General features: G+C 40.2%; 2 protein-coding genes across 2 annotated transcripts in view; both read right to left on the bottom strand.

Moving 5' to 3' along the window:
- Window positions 1–13,493, bottom strand: part of LOC113133764 (band 4.1-like protein 3) — a 42,854-nt gene extending 29,361 nt beyond the window's left edge. The window contains exons 1-2 of the mRNA XM_026312636.1: window positions 13,368–13,493; window positions 4,254–4,372 (exon numbers count right to left, since the gene is read on the bottom strand). The gene's annotated coding sequence lies outside the window, so the exon portion shown is untranslated. The remainder of the gene's footprint in view (window positions 1–4,253; window positions 4,373–13,367) is intronic.
- Window positions 13,494–15,674: 2,181 nt separating this feature from the next.
- On the bottom strand, window positions 15,675–17,222 carry tmem200cb (transmembrane protein 200C, genome duplicate b). The gene has a single exon (XM_026314319.1). The coding sequence runs from the start codon at window positions 17,220–17,222 to the stop codon at window positions 15,675–15,677; it is 1,548 nt and encodes a 515-aa protein (XP_026170104.1).
- Between the last annotated feature and the right edge of the window lie 783 nt (window positions 17,223–18,005).

Here is an 18,005-nt window from a genome sequence, read left to right as displayed (position 1 = left end):
TCACAACCCATTTAGTGCCCTGGATTACTTCTAGTATACAGGAGCGGCTGATGATTGCATCAATATAGCCTTATCATATTGAGAATAACATTTTCATCTGTGACACTTTCAAATAAATAAATGTGCTTTGCAGCTCCATTGCTGATAAATGTTGTGTAACAGAGATTCAGCTCCTCAGGTCACGAAAGCTTTTACATCTGGAGTCTTAAAACAGCTGGTGTTTGGCAACATTTTACTAGGAAAATCCTCTGGCACACTGGAAGCGGGGATGGGGTTCAGCAGCATGTTATCAAAATGAAAATCCTGTCAGACGCCTTATTCAATTTTACATGGTTTAGCTTTCAATAGGTGAAAATGATCTACAGGCTAAAATAACCACAAGGCAAAGTATAATTGTTTTTGAGCCAACAAAGAGGAGGAACATCATAGTTTTTAGGAGCAGCCTAATGTCCACCCTGAAAATGACAAGCTGCTGCCCGAGTGTCTTCATTGCTCTTTGCTAATGAAAAGAAGCGAGGAGTTACAAAAGGTTTCAATGTCTAGCCAGTAAGAACTGGCTTAAAATGGAAACATATATTGAGACTCTTCTCTAACAGGAAGTTATGTACAATTTTTTTACGTCATTAAATTTGAGGAATTAGCAAATGAAGAAGTCAGCACTTCAGCACTAAAAGTGACAGCTGCCAGGACTGAAGAGAGAAATGAAAAAAAAGAGGTTCTCAGATTTCCACTTTAAAACTGCTCTTCAATCTACTATCGAGCAGATGTTCTTCTCAGGTGCAGACAAACTGATATTCTCAGCCACACTGTGGCTTCTAAGAAAGGACAAACAGACCCCACCCATCTACTTATCTGCAGGACTAAACCGTCCAGAGAAGAGCAATGACATCAGTAGTACTACATGTCCTTTTCAGTATATCTCCAAACTAACATACGCTTTATCTAAACCAGTGTCCACCACTAAAGTAATTATATCTGAACTCGAATCACGTTCAGGCTTAATGGTGAAACTGCCCATTGCAGAGGAAGATCCTGTCCATGCTAAAAGCTCAGCAGTGGCTTATCAGTCTTCTACATTACATAACTGGCCCCTGACACTAAACACAAACCTCTATTTTAAGGTCCATTTGTGATCGTAATGCATGCTGTTTGAAAGTGGCTGGCACACATGGACTCTCACACACACATAAACACACACACACAGGAGGCTGAGGGACTGCCATCTGTGCTAAATGCCATTAGCTGGAGCACGCCACAGCTGGGTCCATCCCAGCCACCCTGCCCCCACACCCATAACGCTGCCCTGGGGACCTATGGAGGATACATGGGGGAGAATAGTTGGTGTTTTTTTTTTTTTTTTTGACATGTTGAAGCCCATCCTGAGCAGGCCTGCAGTATATGATGAGATCCCTCTACATGGCTGCAGGGCTGACAGCTGTCTCACACAAGCCCAGTTACTGTAACAGGATACCATGGAGCTGGTCTGACCACTCAAATGACCCATCTCTGCTGAAGGGTTACAGCTCCCCAGTCTCTTCAACTGTCCTGGCTTCAAAACAACAAACTAGGCCAATGTTTGCCCACTCCAGCTCCTCTAGTGAGAACATTTGCTGCTTTTCTTTGTTTTATAGTACATCTAATCTCTGGACTTATTTAGTCTCACCAAAGAAGACGTCTGACAACACTGCAGTTGACATTTATCACTATTTTATCACTGAACAATGGACTAACTCTACTGTGAAAACTATCCTATAACCCAGTCAAATACGCAGTTGAACAGAAAAACTGGAATAGAATATACCTTATATCTAATTGTCAGTCCACCTGAACAGGGTTAACAAGTACCCTAACTAGAAGAACTAGGTGTTTATCTGATTCTAGTGACACTCTTGTCTTTGCAGTGAGAAATGGTAAGAAGTACCTAACCTTGCTAAAAAGCTACATGTTATATTTAGCTTAAAGCATCTTTAAAATGTTTCTCAGCTACATTTCACAACTTAGCACAGCTTTGTCCTGCTCTTAACAATTCAAGAAATTCAAACAAGCCTGATCTGTTTTCTGTCTCACTGTGTTTAGCCAGAACACTCTCCAGCTCTGGTACAGCACAAAGACAGTTCTGGTAACTACTATTTCAACAGAGATGTTTAGGACATGTCTGCATAAACACTCCAGTTTTGCCAGTTTATTTGGTACACCTAGTTGAAATCAACATGGCCTAATACAACAACCCTGCAATACAGGTGCATGAAGGTGATAATGTTCAGTTTGTATTGTACTGAAAGATGCTTCTATTTATACTAAGGAGGTTCAGAACAACCGCACCACAAACTACATCCACAAAAATGGTATATAGCTCCAGCCAAGACACTATAACCTTCATGGGAGCAGGATTTATTGAAATACATGAACATGCTTCTGGTCTAATACTCCTCTTCTGCTGAGGCTTCAAGCTTATAATATCTGGAAGATGTCACTATGGCTGACTCACAGGCTAGCAAGTTCGTGACTCCTGCATTAGCAGAGACAGTGTATATGACAAGGATGGGTGAGAGTAGCAAACAGAGCAGGGAGAGAAGTGTGGGAAGAGCGCAGTCTCATGCTAACATAAGGTTAAGCTCCATAATTTGTTTATCAAGATGTTAAATGAACCTATCCAGTTGTTGGCTTCAGCTGGGACAGGTCTTCACTGTACTTGTCCTTAGCAGATGTTTTAGATAATCTGCTTATTGGAAAACACTCCAGCCTAAACCCTTATTATAATAAAAATATCATACAAATAAAATATATAGAAATAAATTATTATTTTGCTCTGTTAGGACTTATTTAGCTCTACAAAGAGCTGACTAATCATTTGGGCTATAATATTTTAGAAAAAAAATCATCTGGCAGCATTATCAGATTACCAGAAAATGCTGATTCACTTTCTGTTGCTTTTTGCATGCAGCTAAATTGTTACTGCTCCAAAATAGGTCCTTACAGAACGCAGTATTACATTTTTACAGTGTGTATAGATTATGATTTCATAATGCACAGTAGGGGCCTATTTACTCTATAAAGAGCAGAAACAGTTTGGGTGCATGGTGTTGTTTTTAGCTAAAACATCACTTCTGCTGACCTTTTGCAGACAAAACCTGCTGCTGTTTACCTTTATCTGACCCCATTGTGTCTCAGTGGTGCTCAGCGTTAGGTTCACACAGAAGTTGTAATATATTTGGAGTGTTTGCTCTAAATCACGGGTCTAAGGGCAGAGGTTGTCATATTTTGCTGACGGTAAAGCTGCAAAATTATGACTTCGGAGTACAAGAACAAGCTACTGTGCTTAATCAGATTCCAGGTGTGGAAATAGATATTAATAATGCACATTAAAGGATGGCAGCACTTTTTTTGTAACGTGGGATAGAAAGACAACCAGATGCACAGTCAGACACACTATAAAATGAGTTAAAGTAAACGCTGCACACACAATGTGCACTCCCAAAAAACAAACAATGCACACAAGGCCCAGGATGTCGCTGTATTTCAACATTTCTGCAAAAACAGCTCACTGTGCATCTAAATGTAACTGTCCAGTCAGCCCTGGGTCCTTGCATGTTGTGCCTACGAGGATGTGAGGATGCTACAAGATCCAGACCGTGTCACCCAGCCCCTAACCACGCCTACCGCACTGCAGATCAAAAACACCCAAGTATGTCGTCTTAACCCCGGACAGTGTAACACTTTTCACCCGACAACTGTCTACAAATGTTTCCGTGTCTGCCAGTGACTCAGCGGTGTCCTTCGCTGGTGCAAAAGCGTTTTGACAAAGGCTGGAAAAGCATCTCCACCGTGTCATTTCTCCCATTTTGTGCATCGAAGCCGGAGCCCATTAGCCTCCTGTACCCTAACACGCTTTGTTTCTCTGAAATGTTCGCCAGAGCCTTGACTTTCAGCTGCGAAATAAGCAGCCCATTCAACAAAAAACACACAGCACACCTCCTGAAATGTTACACACCAAATACGATGCAAAAAAAAGCACAGCGGGATAAAGAGGTTATGACCAGTGTTTCCCACACGGTTAGCCACGTCCACCCGACTTTTCCGCCTGTGTGGAGACAGTGAATATTAATGTTAATTATCTGTCACCGGCGGATGGTGTTTAAAGGGACAAATAAAAGGGACGCGGAGAAATGTACGAAGCGGGAAGGGCGGACATCTCGTCTAGGAAATTCTCGGTGCAAAATAAAGGGAGTAAAGCAGCTAAAGAGGTTTATTACCAGGCAGACCGTCCTCGTCCAGCTGGGTACGGGAGTTGTAGTCGTAGTGGGCTCCTGTTTCCTGACAGCGGTGCTGCTCTGCTGCAGTTCGCCCGTCCACCAGCCTATCAAACCCCGCTCTGCAGCTGAGAGCAGGATTGTGGGATATCAGGACAGCCGGGGTATTATCATAGCACCCCCACCCCCACGTGAAACACACCAATAATCATCAGATTGTTTAATAATTTATAGCAATAGAACATTTTCTGATTATGGCTTCACGGTTAGGAGGATTTGATGGGTTTTTTTTTTGGTCTAAAATAAATTGTGAATATCAGTTTTGACAAAACATGCAATTTAATGAAAAGGTTCAGTATTTTCTCAAATTTAATAGATGATTACTCACTATTGCAAAAATTAATCAGTAGTGGCCTTATAGACACAACCGGTTCACATACAGAATTCCACCTATGCATTATCATAAACAATAGGCCTATTACAATATTTTTTTACAGAGTTTAAAAGTCACTTGACATAGATAAATGATAAATGTGAATAAATACTACATTTAACAAGCCCAGTCAAAGGTGTTGGATTTACTAAAATGGGGGAATCAGCAAATTTCAGATTTTAAAAAGTGACATCACTAATCGGTAATTAGGATTTTGCCACCTATTCTAGTTAAATGAATATTCTAGACAGATGGTGTCTGGGAGCAAAAAAACATAAACCATTCACGTAACTGTAGGGCAATGGGAACCTAAAAGCAAATGTTTCCTCAAGGCACCACTAGGAGGCAAATATGACCATGTCCAAGGCAAAGTCAATAAATTTAAATGAATCAAAATCAATCAATTCTTCAAATTGTTTTGTCTTTGCACAAAGAATACTTCTAATTTTCAAATCAAGTCATTTCTTGAAAAACTGACACCATGAAGCAGTAGCTTCCCCCATCACCAGCCAAAATGCTGTTTTTGTGTTCATGTCAAAATAACAATACTCCACTAACAGGAGCTGTTCTGCTGTGTAGTCAGAACTTCTATTTCTCAAAGAAACTGTGCTTCTGTAAAACTATACAAGGCCTTGTACTATTGCTGCTTTTAGAAAACAATCAGAATACTTCTTTTACAGGACTACTACTAAACTATATGTTAGTAAAAAAAACAAAAAACAAAATAAAAAGTTTAAGTGTGTCTCCCGAAAGGCTTTTCAAAGACTTCCTAACTTTGTGCATCAAGTCTTGAGAACTTTGTGATATTGTTTGAATTAGAAAACATAATCTGAAACATATTAAAAGCATAGCCAATATCAAACACATGAACATAACAACACAAACATCTGCTGCCCTCCTTTAGGTATATACTTGTGGTCGAGCGTGCACAAATACAGACATAAAAGCGAGTTTTTAATTAGTGTCTGGGTTGTTCCCTTCAGGGATTTGTGGCTTTTGCCTCCTGTCTCCCAGTGGGAAGTTGACCCAACTCATTCACCCATTTGACTTTTATTCCATCTAATTGCTTTAATGCTGAAAAAGCACATGCCGCAAAGCTTACTGTAATCTGCAAAAATAAACACAGTTATGTATGTTACAGATTCACAGAATTTTTAGCAGCAGTTGTACATGAATTCCCTAAATAGTGACAGAGACATGGCAGGCATGCTTTGCAAATAGTAGAGAGTAAGTGTAATAATGCAAACGGTGTGTACTTATGCACAGCAGGCACACAGTCTGCTCCTCAGTCAGCCTCTAACTAATTGTAGCACAGCTCATCAAACAAGCTCAGTGACAACAATTAACGTTTTGCAATGAAGACATATAATTCACATTACAACGTGATTTAACTACATAACATGCAAGTTTAAATGTCCAAAACATCAAATTTCCAAGCAACTAGCATTAAGCAGAATGAGCTTTATATCCACAGTGTCCTGACAATATGTAATAAAATTTTCCTGCAGCCTTGTGCAGCAAAAATAGTGATCTCAGACAATGCAATAACTTATTGCACTGTCATCCTGAGCCATAATGGGAGCAAAGGATATGCTTTTATACTCATCCTTAGTTCAGTGTCGTGTGGCTAGTTTCATTATTTCATACACTGCAAGTCTTTCCACTCTGCAGAGTTGTGTTGTTTCATTTCCCTAATGTATTTGAATCTAACCCATACTGACACAGTGAGTCCCGCTATAAAAGTCAGTAACACATAACCAGAATGTCTGTCTCTACACAGCCAAACTATAGTTTAATAGATTTAGAGCAGGTGGGGTCTGGCACAGTATTGTCAGGGCTTTACCATTTCTCATCACCACCAGTACTGTAATGCAGTAAACAATCCTAAATGGGAAATGAGGGGTTACATATCAGCTTGTCCAAAAGAAATGTCAATGTCCACTTACTTGGATTTCTAAAAACAGCTAATTGGAATAGATGTAACATTTATGTGTTTATATTTTTGGTTAGATGTCATTTTCTGATATCTGTAAATATCAAGCCTGGACAATTGTAACTTAAAAGCATGTTAAAGGAGCATTATGAAACAAATGGCAAATGTCAAAACAAAACCATAAATGTGTACCTGATTCTAATGAAAACTTAAAATAGTTTGATAGAAATACTAAAGACAGGAAAAACAAAAAAGAAAAAAAGCACAAGGCAACCGGCTAGTGCGGCACACATTTGAAGGCTATGTTCGTTTGCCTAATCACCCTCTTTTTTTGTCCGGTCACTCATTTAATTCAATTCAGTGACGGTGTGCAGTTGGCTCGTGTAACTCTATGCAGGAAGCCATTGCCTAAAACTTTATAATTGATGGAACTGGTTTTGTTTTGTCAGTCTGCAGAGCTAAGACGATGAGCTACAAGCTGAAAAAAGTGCTGATTGTCACTGGTGCCAGCAGTTCTAGAAAAGCCTTCACAAAAATCAAGACATTTGATTTAACTCGACCAAATAAAATGACCAGTTTATAAGGCGAACACAGGAAAAGTAGGCTGAGGTCATTGTTTCAATTTTCAATTTTTTTTTTAACAATTACAATAAATTACGAGTAAAATTATTATATGGATTGGAAAAGTCTATGGAAATGGCACGCTCCAATTAGCACTTTAGCACAATTAGCAAAACATGCATACTCCTATTTCCATTTCTTTTGATATAGGACAACACAAAACATATATCACATGGGCCTCCCTCTGAAAAGGCTGAGCAAGTACTGCATCTAATGCAACTAAGACAGCATCGAACCCTGCTGGTTAATATAATATGCTGATGATTACATTCTTCTTAGGAAAATGCGCTATTGCACAGGCAATGATGTGTTTAATAATGGCACTGTGTCCCACTAGGCTTGACTGCCAAATGATTTATGGGATATTTATATTAAATGATTGAAGAAAAACTGATTTAAGATAAAGTCTGCAGTTCTAAAATATCAAACCCAGATGTCTGTAGAGACTGACATTCTGAGTCTCTACAGAGATGTATAGTGTGGTGGAGATAAGTGTGACTGCAGATGTATGACTATGTATGAGTGTTCAGAGCCTCCAGAACAGCCCTAGGTCAGCAGAATGATTAATACCACACAGGGCAGACAACATGTGATCTCTGGACTTAGCTAATGTGGTTGCTTAACTCTTCACTTTTTTCTGCTGTGTACAGATACTTGGTTCCTGTGCAGCTGATCTGCTCCCAACCTTGTCTCGTCTAACCTTGAACCTGGTTAACCTTTAATCTGACTTTATTCACCATTTTAATAAACGGTAGCATAATTGCATAGTATAACATTACAAAGCAATACAGGCACAGTCTCTTTAGTTTTACTTTGATTAAAACTTTACACATAAATTACAATCAGCTTTATTTTGGACACACAAGTAATCTGACTCCAGTACAGCAACTCTCACTGTGCTTTTATAGTCTGTATATTGTACTGAATTAGACAGCAATTTGGAATTTAGCAATTAAAGTTTAATTCAGCTTCAGTTCATAAAAATAATTAATTGCAAATGAGTATTTATTTAAAACATAAAGTCCAAGTGTTGGGGGGGGGGGACTCATTTGTGTGAAATTTTAATTAGCCAGTCTTGGTGTGTATTAATATGTGCATGTGTCGAGTCTTTAAAATCAGTAACCTTATAAACCTCATTTCAGCAATCCAATTTCCAGTAATGTGGCCACAACAGGCAAGCTGTACTTCGTCAATACATAATTATACTGAAACATGTCTCTGAAACATGACAAATCACCAATGTGATCCAATTTAAAAAAGCAAGTCTGGGCCAGCATTCCCTGCCATCCCTGGGGTCCAGATGAAAATTGCTAGTCTAATAGGATCTCTGTCCAAACAGTGTCCCATTTCCATTTTGTCTTTGGGCTTTTACATACAGAGCTACCATAATCAGGGATTGTTTCAGGCTCTCCGTACAATAGATAATGTATAATAATATTCAAACTAAGCTGTGTCATCCTGATATATACAGTCAAAACATTTTTCAATATAAAAAGTTCCATTGTTCAACCTATGAATATATAATGACAAGTGAGACTTTGTGGTTATTACACTAACTGAGGTTGCAAAGCACACTTTGAACTCAATGAACCCAAAGTGTATTGGCTCCAGCTCTGCTTTGTACTTCACCTCTAACCAAAGGTACTATCCCCTCCTGTCCAGCTCAGCTGTAAACACCTTCGCTCCCAAAGGGGACACACATACAAGTCTGACACTCCACTTATGTAACTCCAGTGCAGAGATTAATGTGAAAAGACTTTTCAGTAAGATGGACTTCTTTTTTGCTTATAAGGAAGCACTGCTTATCTTGACAAAATCATAAATCAGGTTTGTATTTGTAACCTTTGGAAAGTGGTAGGCTAATTACTGTGCCCTTCAACAGATTGCAGACAAAGATTACGACTAAGCAGTGACTCATCTACACCCAAACCGAGCCTGGTTCTGTTGGAGGTTTCTTCCATTAAATAGTTTTTCTTGTCCACTGTCAACAAGTGGTTGCTCATGAAGGATTGGTTTGGTTTCTATGTAAAACGAGATTTTTTTTTTTTTTTAAATTGAGACTTGGTGCAATGCAAATAAAACTGAATTGACTCTGAATGGAGATTGCCAAAATTAGTAGGGTTTACGTTCTGGAGACCTTGAATGTCTGCCATAAATTTCATGGCAATCCATCAAATTCTTGAGATAGTTTGGCCCATCAGTAAAAATATCAAAAATGAGAGACACATGGACACATTTCAACAAGGACACGAGCTCAAAGCCTGAATGTTTATAGCAATATGTCAAGGGAAAAAAATTGGGCAGCAAACAAAAGCTCCTGCACAAGCACATTTTCTGAGGATTTTAGCAAGAGTCCAATCAGACTAACCCTACACTATACTCAAATTCCCTGTAACTCTCAAGGTGCCATCCCAGGAGCCACAGCTTTATAAGGAAGGCCAAGGCAGCCCCATACTGCTCTCAAGTGATCGGGTAATGCTGGAAGATAACAAGACTCCCAACAAGCTTATCTCCCCACGCAACAAGATTGAGTAATACACGTTATCTCCTCCAGTGGCTGAAGGCTTTGGTGACTGTAAGCAGTACTGCACTCACGTGTCGAGTTCAGCTCACATCATGACTGTGAACTGCTGTACACCTGAGGGCAAGAAATCTGCATTGATGGTTTTCATTGTATTTCACACTTTGGGGTCTTAATATCAGGAGAAATAAAAAGTGAGCTGGTACGAGTTCTTGATTGATCGACACTGATCACCGATGTAATCCACACTATGAACTTTCAAATATGAGACGGTCTAACTGTGAAGGCCTTTAACTGTGTTTGACATGACATTAACACCATTACTTAATTTATCTGATTAATCACTTGGTCTATCAAATATATTCTACTTGCAATGATATGTGGCATCTGAGAAACTGGAACCAGCAAATATTTGGCATTTTTGTTTGAAAAATGAATAATCATTATTGAATAATTACAATTGAATAATTGCTGATTATTTTCCTGTTCATCAATTGACCTCTAACGACCTCCATTTAATCTGAATAAACGTTCCAGACATTTGCAAAAAGAGACATCAGGATCTCTTTGAATATGATTTTTGATGAGTCAGTGTTTTACAGATATAAGAATTCTAAAGTGATATAATTGGAGAAAATAACTGGCAGATTCATCAATAATGAAAATAATTGCTTTAAAATATTCTGTTTGTCTAGTGCAACAGGTTATTTGTTGCTGAAGAAATAAATAATAAATGTGATAGATCTAAGATAAAAATGTTGTACATTGAAGAATATTGTGGCATTAATTATTAATTATTATTGGAATAATTAGGTGAAAAAAGTTTTTTGTTGCATTTTGCAACAAAACAAAAATCTCCACCTTGATCAACAAGCGTGGGAGGGCCATGGGTGTAATGTAATAACTGAAACACTTGGCAGAATGTCTAAAGAAATTATTTTCCTCCAACCTTTGCATGTCTTATCACTAAACTGCGATAATGGCAGAGATTTTGCAGACTATTACTTTTAACCTTTGACCCCTAATTCTGACTCACACACACAGCCCTTCCATGTCCTTCAACAGCACGATGAATCATGGCATCAAGAAACAGCAGGTAAATCGTCTTCTCTTGCAGTACAGAGCCAGTGCTATTGATCACGAAGTAAAGTGACAGCAGTATTGATTGAAATTCCTAAGATTTATAGTCAGAGATAGTCTTTATCACTGCTGCCATTAGAGCAAAACAACAGTGGGAAATCTGTTGTGCTACAGCACCTCTCCAGGCTTAGATGTCTGCCGCAGTATTACCAATAACTGAAAACAAATGATTTTCCTTGAGCCACAGAAATGAGAATTAATCTTGTCGTGTCATCTTGTATGTGGTACAAGCTGTCACCATCCCACCATAAAAACATGGTGGGACGAGACCATTTTGTGTTTCTGGGCAAAGGTCACTTAAGTCACAAGGTGACAAGCTTGCTAAAGTGGGTCTTTCAATCACAATACCAAGACCACTTTTTCAAAAGCCGTACCTGAAGAAACATCTTCTTTGGTACATCTGCTGCGTTCCAGTCAAAATCAGAATTTGGAAATTCCCTGCTGCTTGCCCATAATTACAGCCTTCCTGTGTTCCATTTGCCCAGCTTGGAAAAACCAGGCAAGAAACAACATCACCCACAAAACTGAAGCACACATCCCCATGTTTCAACTGGTGTCACATAATTTACAACATATATGACAGTGTTTACTAGCAGTCTGTAATTTGGATTTTGTAAGTTTCAAATCTGAATATACACTCATGAGATTATCCAAATAGTGTACGGTAGTTTTTCTAGTTTATGTTACCAGTTTATATGCTGCGACACGTTATCTCAGAAACCCGTTATTTCATATTACTATAAAAGCTCCGGAAACATCTTAACAACACTTTTCTGCCAAAGATAGAACAGTTTTGATTTGGCTCACAGCTTCACTGTTGTGGTTCACTTTCAATGTCAGGTGAACACAGCGGCGCATGTAGCACCTAAACAGCCAGATCCCTCTCTCAGCAGTTTGTAGAGTCCAGCTAAAAGTGAGTGAACACTGGACTTATATTCATCAGGTGCACAGAAACACCACGCTATATGGATGATAATGTTCCATGCTGGATCTGTAAATAAGCAACTGATTGCTGACTAGTTCAACATATAAACCTATAAGGATGATGATAAGCCAGTGTTGAATTTTCACTTGCATACATTTTTAACTTTGCTGTACACCACAGAATATGCACTTTGACTATATTAGGCAATAAAACACTTTCCTCTTTGGGAAAGCACTGCTGTCAGCCCCAGCTCTCAGTACAGACAACTATAAATTATACAAGACAAGTACAGGATGACAAAACACTACTGCCCCTATACACATGGTGTGACATACATCAATTATATTTTCCATAGCAGGGTTTTTTAAAGTGATCCATGCATGGTGACAGTAAAACTCCCACCTCAGCAAATGCCTCAGATCATCCATTCATCAACAAGCCACAGAGAAACATCCAGCCACCACCAGCCAATGAACATGACACATCCTCCTTCCTGCTCATGTACATTTACCTTCATCATTCAACCTCATGAACCGGTTAAAACACTAGCAATAATAGTCCATCTTAAAAATATATGTCTTATGTCTGAAACAATATCAAATAAGACCTCATTACATCCATATTAAGCTTTAAGACATTACAGTAAAGTGTTAAAGTATCTGTGCCTCAATGTGCTGTTCAGAGCCCATCGACACACCTATGAAACAAAGAACTCTTCCTCCTTTGATTCATTCACGTTTCTATTTTTGGGGGAAATTTAAGCGGAAACACATGCTGTGACAACTTCCCATTTCCGAACCGCCTGCCTGTGCCCAGAAAACCTTTGATCAGGTGTGTGTATATATGTGTGTGCGTGTGTACTATATGTGTCAAAGAAAACAAGGTGTGCTTGCTCAGCAGGTACAGTATGAGAAGGAATGAGTTGATAAACAGCCAAAGAAAAGTGATGATGAGAGTATAGATATGTCACCAGGACAAAACATAGTAAGTCATGTTGAAAGTGAAAACTCTAAGTAGCTGTTTCACATCACTAAGGGAGAACTTTTCACTAGCTGCTACACCAACTTTCTGAAGAGCTCAATATAGTTTAATATAAAACATTATTTTTAGTAAAGCTTAAAATGACATTTGGCCTCCTGATTGACACGGCAATTAGAAAACTCGTGTCTCTTTCGGTACATTCAGTCAGAAATCTGTCTCCATGCATCTTTCTAAGAACTGGCTCATTTTCTGTGTATCACACATGCTGCTTTTGTGATTGAGTCCATGTACTCACCAGATCACATTCCAAGAAACCAGGAAAGCCGCAGGTCATTTGGAAAGTCCGGTGGTTGAAACAGCAAAACACATGAAAAATGAATGAAAAATATGACTCAGGGGATACATGTCAGACTCTAACTAACACCAACAGTGCAGACAATACTGGCAAACTGTGAAAAATGCACTTAATTCACTGTCCCGACGCAGCACTGCTATGTATTGTAGTGCTGCAGCGCGGAACTACGAACAAACAAGTCGCATATAAACACAAGCGAACATTTTACCTGATTCTTGGCAGCGGACACACACACTCACTAAACAACCAGCTGAGACCAACTTGTGCTCCCGGACACCAGGAGTCCCGACGTGGAGCTCGGCCCGGTAAAAAAGACCAGACACCTGTAAGAGTCTACTATGCAAACCCTGTAAGAGACGGCCCAAGCTAACCCCGCCCCTCCTGTCTCCAAAACGGCCCCGACAGTACTCCTAAACGGGCACGCCCACGGTAACAAGCTTACCAGCACCGTCCTAATGCCCCCTGCTGGTAGTTTGCAAGAAGAGACGTATTCTTCTTTTCCTTTCAGCTGCTCCCTTCAGGGGACGCCACAGTGAATCATCTGCCTCCATTTAACCCTATCCTCTGTATCCTCCTCACCCACACCAACTATCCTCATGTCCTCCTTCACTACATCCAAGAACCTCCTCTTTGGTCTTCCTCTAGGCCTCCTTCCTGGCAGCTCTAACCTCAGCATCCTTTTACCAATGTATTCACTGTCCCTCCTCTGAACATGTCCAAACCATCTCAATCTGGCTTCCCTGGCTTTTTCTCCAAAACATCTAACATGAGCTGTCCCTCTGATGTCCTCATTCCTGATCCTATCCATCCTCGTCACTCCCAGAGAGAACCTCAACATCTTCAGCTCTGCTACCTCCAGCTCTGCCTCCTGTCTTTGTCTCAGTGCCACTGTCTCTAAACCAGACAACATTGCTGGTCTCACCACTGTCTTGTCCACCTTTCCTTTCATTCTTGCTGACACTCTTTTGTCACACATCTTGCAAGAAGAGACGTGTGTTTGATAATAATCTTTGTGTCACCACTAGATGGCCATGTTAGATGACTGTAGGAGAAGTCAACAAATGGATCCGTAATTCAATTGTTAAAGAACCATTCAGATCTTTTCTGTATTGTAATTAAACTAATATCATGTAACACCAGGAGAAGACCACATATTACTGAAGTAAAGTTAAAGTATTAGTAGTATTAGTATTAGTAGTAAACATAGTCAGAAATAAAGTTAAAATAGATTTGGAGCAGCATGGCCCATGTCAGTGATGTATTATTCTAAATGATATTATAAGATGGGTTTGTATTGATCGATAATAAGGATATCAGGGTTATAGAATCATTTCAACTATATATGTTATTTGCAAATGTAACTTAATTTAAAAATCACTTATATTTTGCTTAGTTGCCAGTTTATTAGGTACAAGTAATTCCAAGGCAGTGTAAGACAACAAATTGTTGCTTCATGGTGATATAATAATAATGTTTTTTAATCTGTCTAGATAGGTATTAATTTGCCTTTATGGTCATTTTGGAGGCTGCAGTTTGTGGTCCTGATGATGTATTGACAGGTGTTTTTGTTATTTTGATTCAACACCACTATCAACTACAAGCGTATTTGTATGTAAAAACCCATCCCTACAGAGTATCTACCAGTCAAATAAATGTTGTGGTGCAAAAAGTACAACGTTATCCTCTGAAATGTTGTTGAGTACATGGACAAATGAACACAAAACAGAAATACACACAGGCAGCAGGGCTCACTGAACGGGTGACCACTAACAGGTATTTCAAAAGCATTTAAATCTATTTTAAATAAACAATTTCTCATGAGCTGCATTTAATCTAATATCTCACAGGGACACCTCTTAATGTGTTACAGTCAAGTTTATTCAACCATGAATGCTTCATATAAACAAATGTGCACATAGGGAAGATCTTGTCCCCAAGGTCCCGATCCTAAACCAAACATCTACCTGAGATTCAGTTCAGTTCACCTATTCACGTGGTTGTCACATAACAATGTACAGAAACAGATCTAGACTATTTAGTTTTCTGTGGCATATGCTAATGCTACAGTATAACAAGTCAGACAGTAGTTCTCACTGACAGTTTTGGCATTTCTACAAGCTACAGTGTTTGCCCTACTGTTATACAAAAGGAAATTTAAAACTTAGCTAAGATTTTCTATTCTTTCTTTTTCTTTCTTGCTTTCTTTTTTTTTTTTTTTTTACAAATCTCTACTAAATCTTCTTACAAGTCTTTAGTATTGCTCTTGCTACATTGAAAAAATAGAAAATTTACATCTGAATATTGAGCTGTGGGTGTGGTATTTATAAAGAGCCTTGCTCTTGAGTGTTCATGGCTATGTTTCAATAGTCCTTAGCTGCTTACTCGCCAAAGCTCCTGTCCTCTGTTCTGACCGGCATCACTTCAGCAAGCAGAGAAGAAGATACAAAACAAAGAACAAGACATCAAGAGTTGTAAGAGTCTCATCAAAAAACAAAACAAAAAACAAAGCATTATTTTAGGATTTTGCAGAGGAGCTGGGTGCCACCAGGTTGTCCCCTCCCTGAGCTTCTTCCTCTGCTGTGTCCGTTGCTACGTCCTGTTCAGTGGCCACCAAAGAAGTGTCTGTGTCTGGGGCTTCGAAGGACTCGCCCCCCAGATCAGTCAGTTTGATGTAGCCCTTACTGTTGGAGCGCTCTAGACGAGGGCAGCTGAAGCGCCTGGCTCTCTCTCCTTGACGACACACAGACACAGACAGGCTACAGCGCCGTGCAGGCCTGGGCTGATCCGTGAGGGAGTTGAGTGACAGCCGTGACCCCATTGCCCTGGCAACAGGTGATGGAGGAAACAGCTGGGTCCACTGTGGTTGAGGCTGAGCCTGTGGTGCCCCCTGTTGGTCAGCTGCGTCTGTGGTTATGTCCTCATGGCTCTGATGGGGTGTGGGAGAATCTGTCATTGAGGTGTCCTTCTCCTTGCCATCCATCTTGTCGATCTGGTCGCCGCTGGCTTGTTCCTCCTTGCTAATATTTTCAGTATTAGTCTCAATAACGACCTCTTCTGCTGAGCGTCCCTCTGCTCTCTCACTCTCCCCCACCTCACAGTTGTTCAGTTTGATAACAGGGAGAGTGAAAGCGTTTACAGAAGAGGTAACAATGGAGGTGGTCTCCCACTGTTGGGGCTGTGGCGCCTGCTCGCTGCTATTGCTGTAGTCTTTGTAGATGCTGTAGACAGTGTCTGTGAAGGTCTGGACATCTTTGGACCAGCTACGACCCCTGCTGGATAAAGATGGGTGTCTGAACACCTCATCGCCACCTAACTCGCCCTGGAAACCGAGTCCAGTGGAGGGCCAGGAACTGCGAGTAAGCATCCCACTTGCAGGGAAGGAGCCTGACGGGCCCTCAGCACTCCTCGACTGAGTGTAGTTCACCAAACCATTTAGAGGGGAGTACTCCTTTGATCGTATGCTGTGTAGATCTATCACTGTGGAGTAGATGTCCCTCAGGTTGATGATTTTAGTTTTCTTGTCTCGGTTTTCATGAAGAACTGCATTTGCGCAGATGAAGAGGAAAATGCCAATTCCCATCACCAGTGGTCCGAAGACTTTCAGATTGTCTGAGTACAGGTAATTATCCAGGAAGTCACAGAGGAAGCCACAGTGAGGGGAGGGGTTGCGGATGCTGCTGTTAGCATGGCTCTGGTTGAATAAATCTGATTGGTCAGGTGGAGGCTTATTATGGGTCAAGTTAGAAGAAACAGGTGGTCTGTTGGAATAGCTCATTCCATGGGCATGGTATACTCCAGTTCTGCGGCGCTCCTGGTACTCATGCTGGTTGTGGCTGGGCCAGTAGCCCAGCACAGCCATGGAAATCCCCACCATGAGCACTATTACTCCAACAGCAGCCACCAAACCAGCCGGTGACCACAGATTGAGCTTCCCCTTCACCACCACCACATCGTTCTTCTTCTTTTTTTTGGCTTTCCGCTTTCTTTTGTTTTCTGCTCGGTTTTTGGAGCGAAGGGAATCCTGGCGCCTGTTCATGCGCAGCAGGCCACCGGTGGCTATCATGGTGGCGATGGAACAGGAGGCTTGTCACTCAACCTGCCATGACAGAAACAAGAAAAAAAGAGAGCATAAGGCAGAAGGTTTATAGAGGTAGTTGGAGAGTAAGTATGTTCATTTCTCTAAGAGATTACACATGTAATCAATATGTATTATACATATGAGACAACAAATCAAAGTGGCCAACTAACCCTGAGGGATTATGAAGGCTCCAGGTGCACTCTCTGAAAAGTGTTTTCCTGGATTATGTTTAATTTCATATTTATTTGTGATATTCACCGCTAAAGTGCAATATAAACTGTGTTAAAGTGTCCGATACCTTTAAAGACCTTAAAGGCCTATTTTGTCAATTCTTCTTATTATGAATGATGCAGTCCAACTTTTATCTGGGAGAAATTTCCTTGACTTCTTAATGGTTCAAAGTGGGTTGGACTCATTTGGAAAACTATTACTTTATGGGAATGATCAGGATTTAGTTTGAAGCTGAGTTTCCAGTTTACAAATATGTGTTGGTTTCTGGGGAAAAATAGGTTAGAAAAAAGGGGAACCAGGACTTCATGGGGACCCACGGCCAAGTTTTACCCCAGGACAAAAGAGCGGGTTAATCGGCCTGTGTTTCAGAGATTATCCTCCAGATAGACCATACAACTGCCTCTTTGCACAAATCCAGTTAATGGCAGATGTAATATTATTCATCAGATGGACACTGAACCAACAGATAACCTCCATCTGCTGCTGCCAGAGCTATAAATACAATGATGTAAGCAAAACAGAGACAAAGAGTCAAGT

The sequence above is a fragment of the Mastacembelus armatus genome, chromosome 17 (genome assembly GCF_900324485.2).
Source record: "Mastacembelus armatus chromosome 17, fMasArm1.2, whole genome shotgun sequence".
NCBI lineage: Eukaryota > Metazoa > Chordata > Actinopteri > Synbranchiformes > Mastacembelidae > Mastacembelus > Mastacembelus armatus.
The sequence above is the reverse complement of the archived record's forward strand: the minus strand, read 5'-3'. Positions and strand labels throughout refer to the sequence as shown.

What these genes read in the sequence shown, in the direction of transcription:
- tmem200cb (XM_026314319.1), bottom strand. Translation starts at nt 17,222, where the DNA reads ATGATAGCCACCGGTGGCCTGCTGCGCATGAACAGGCGCCAGGATTCC.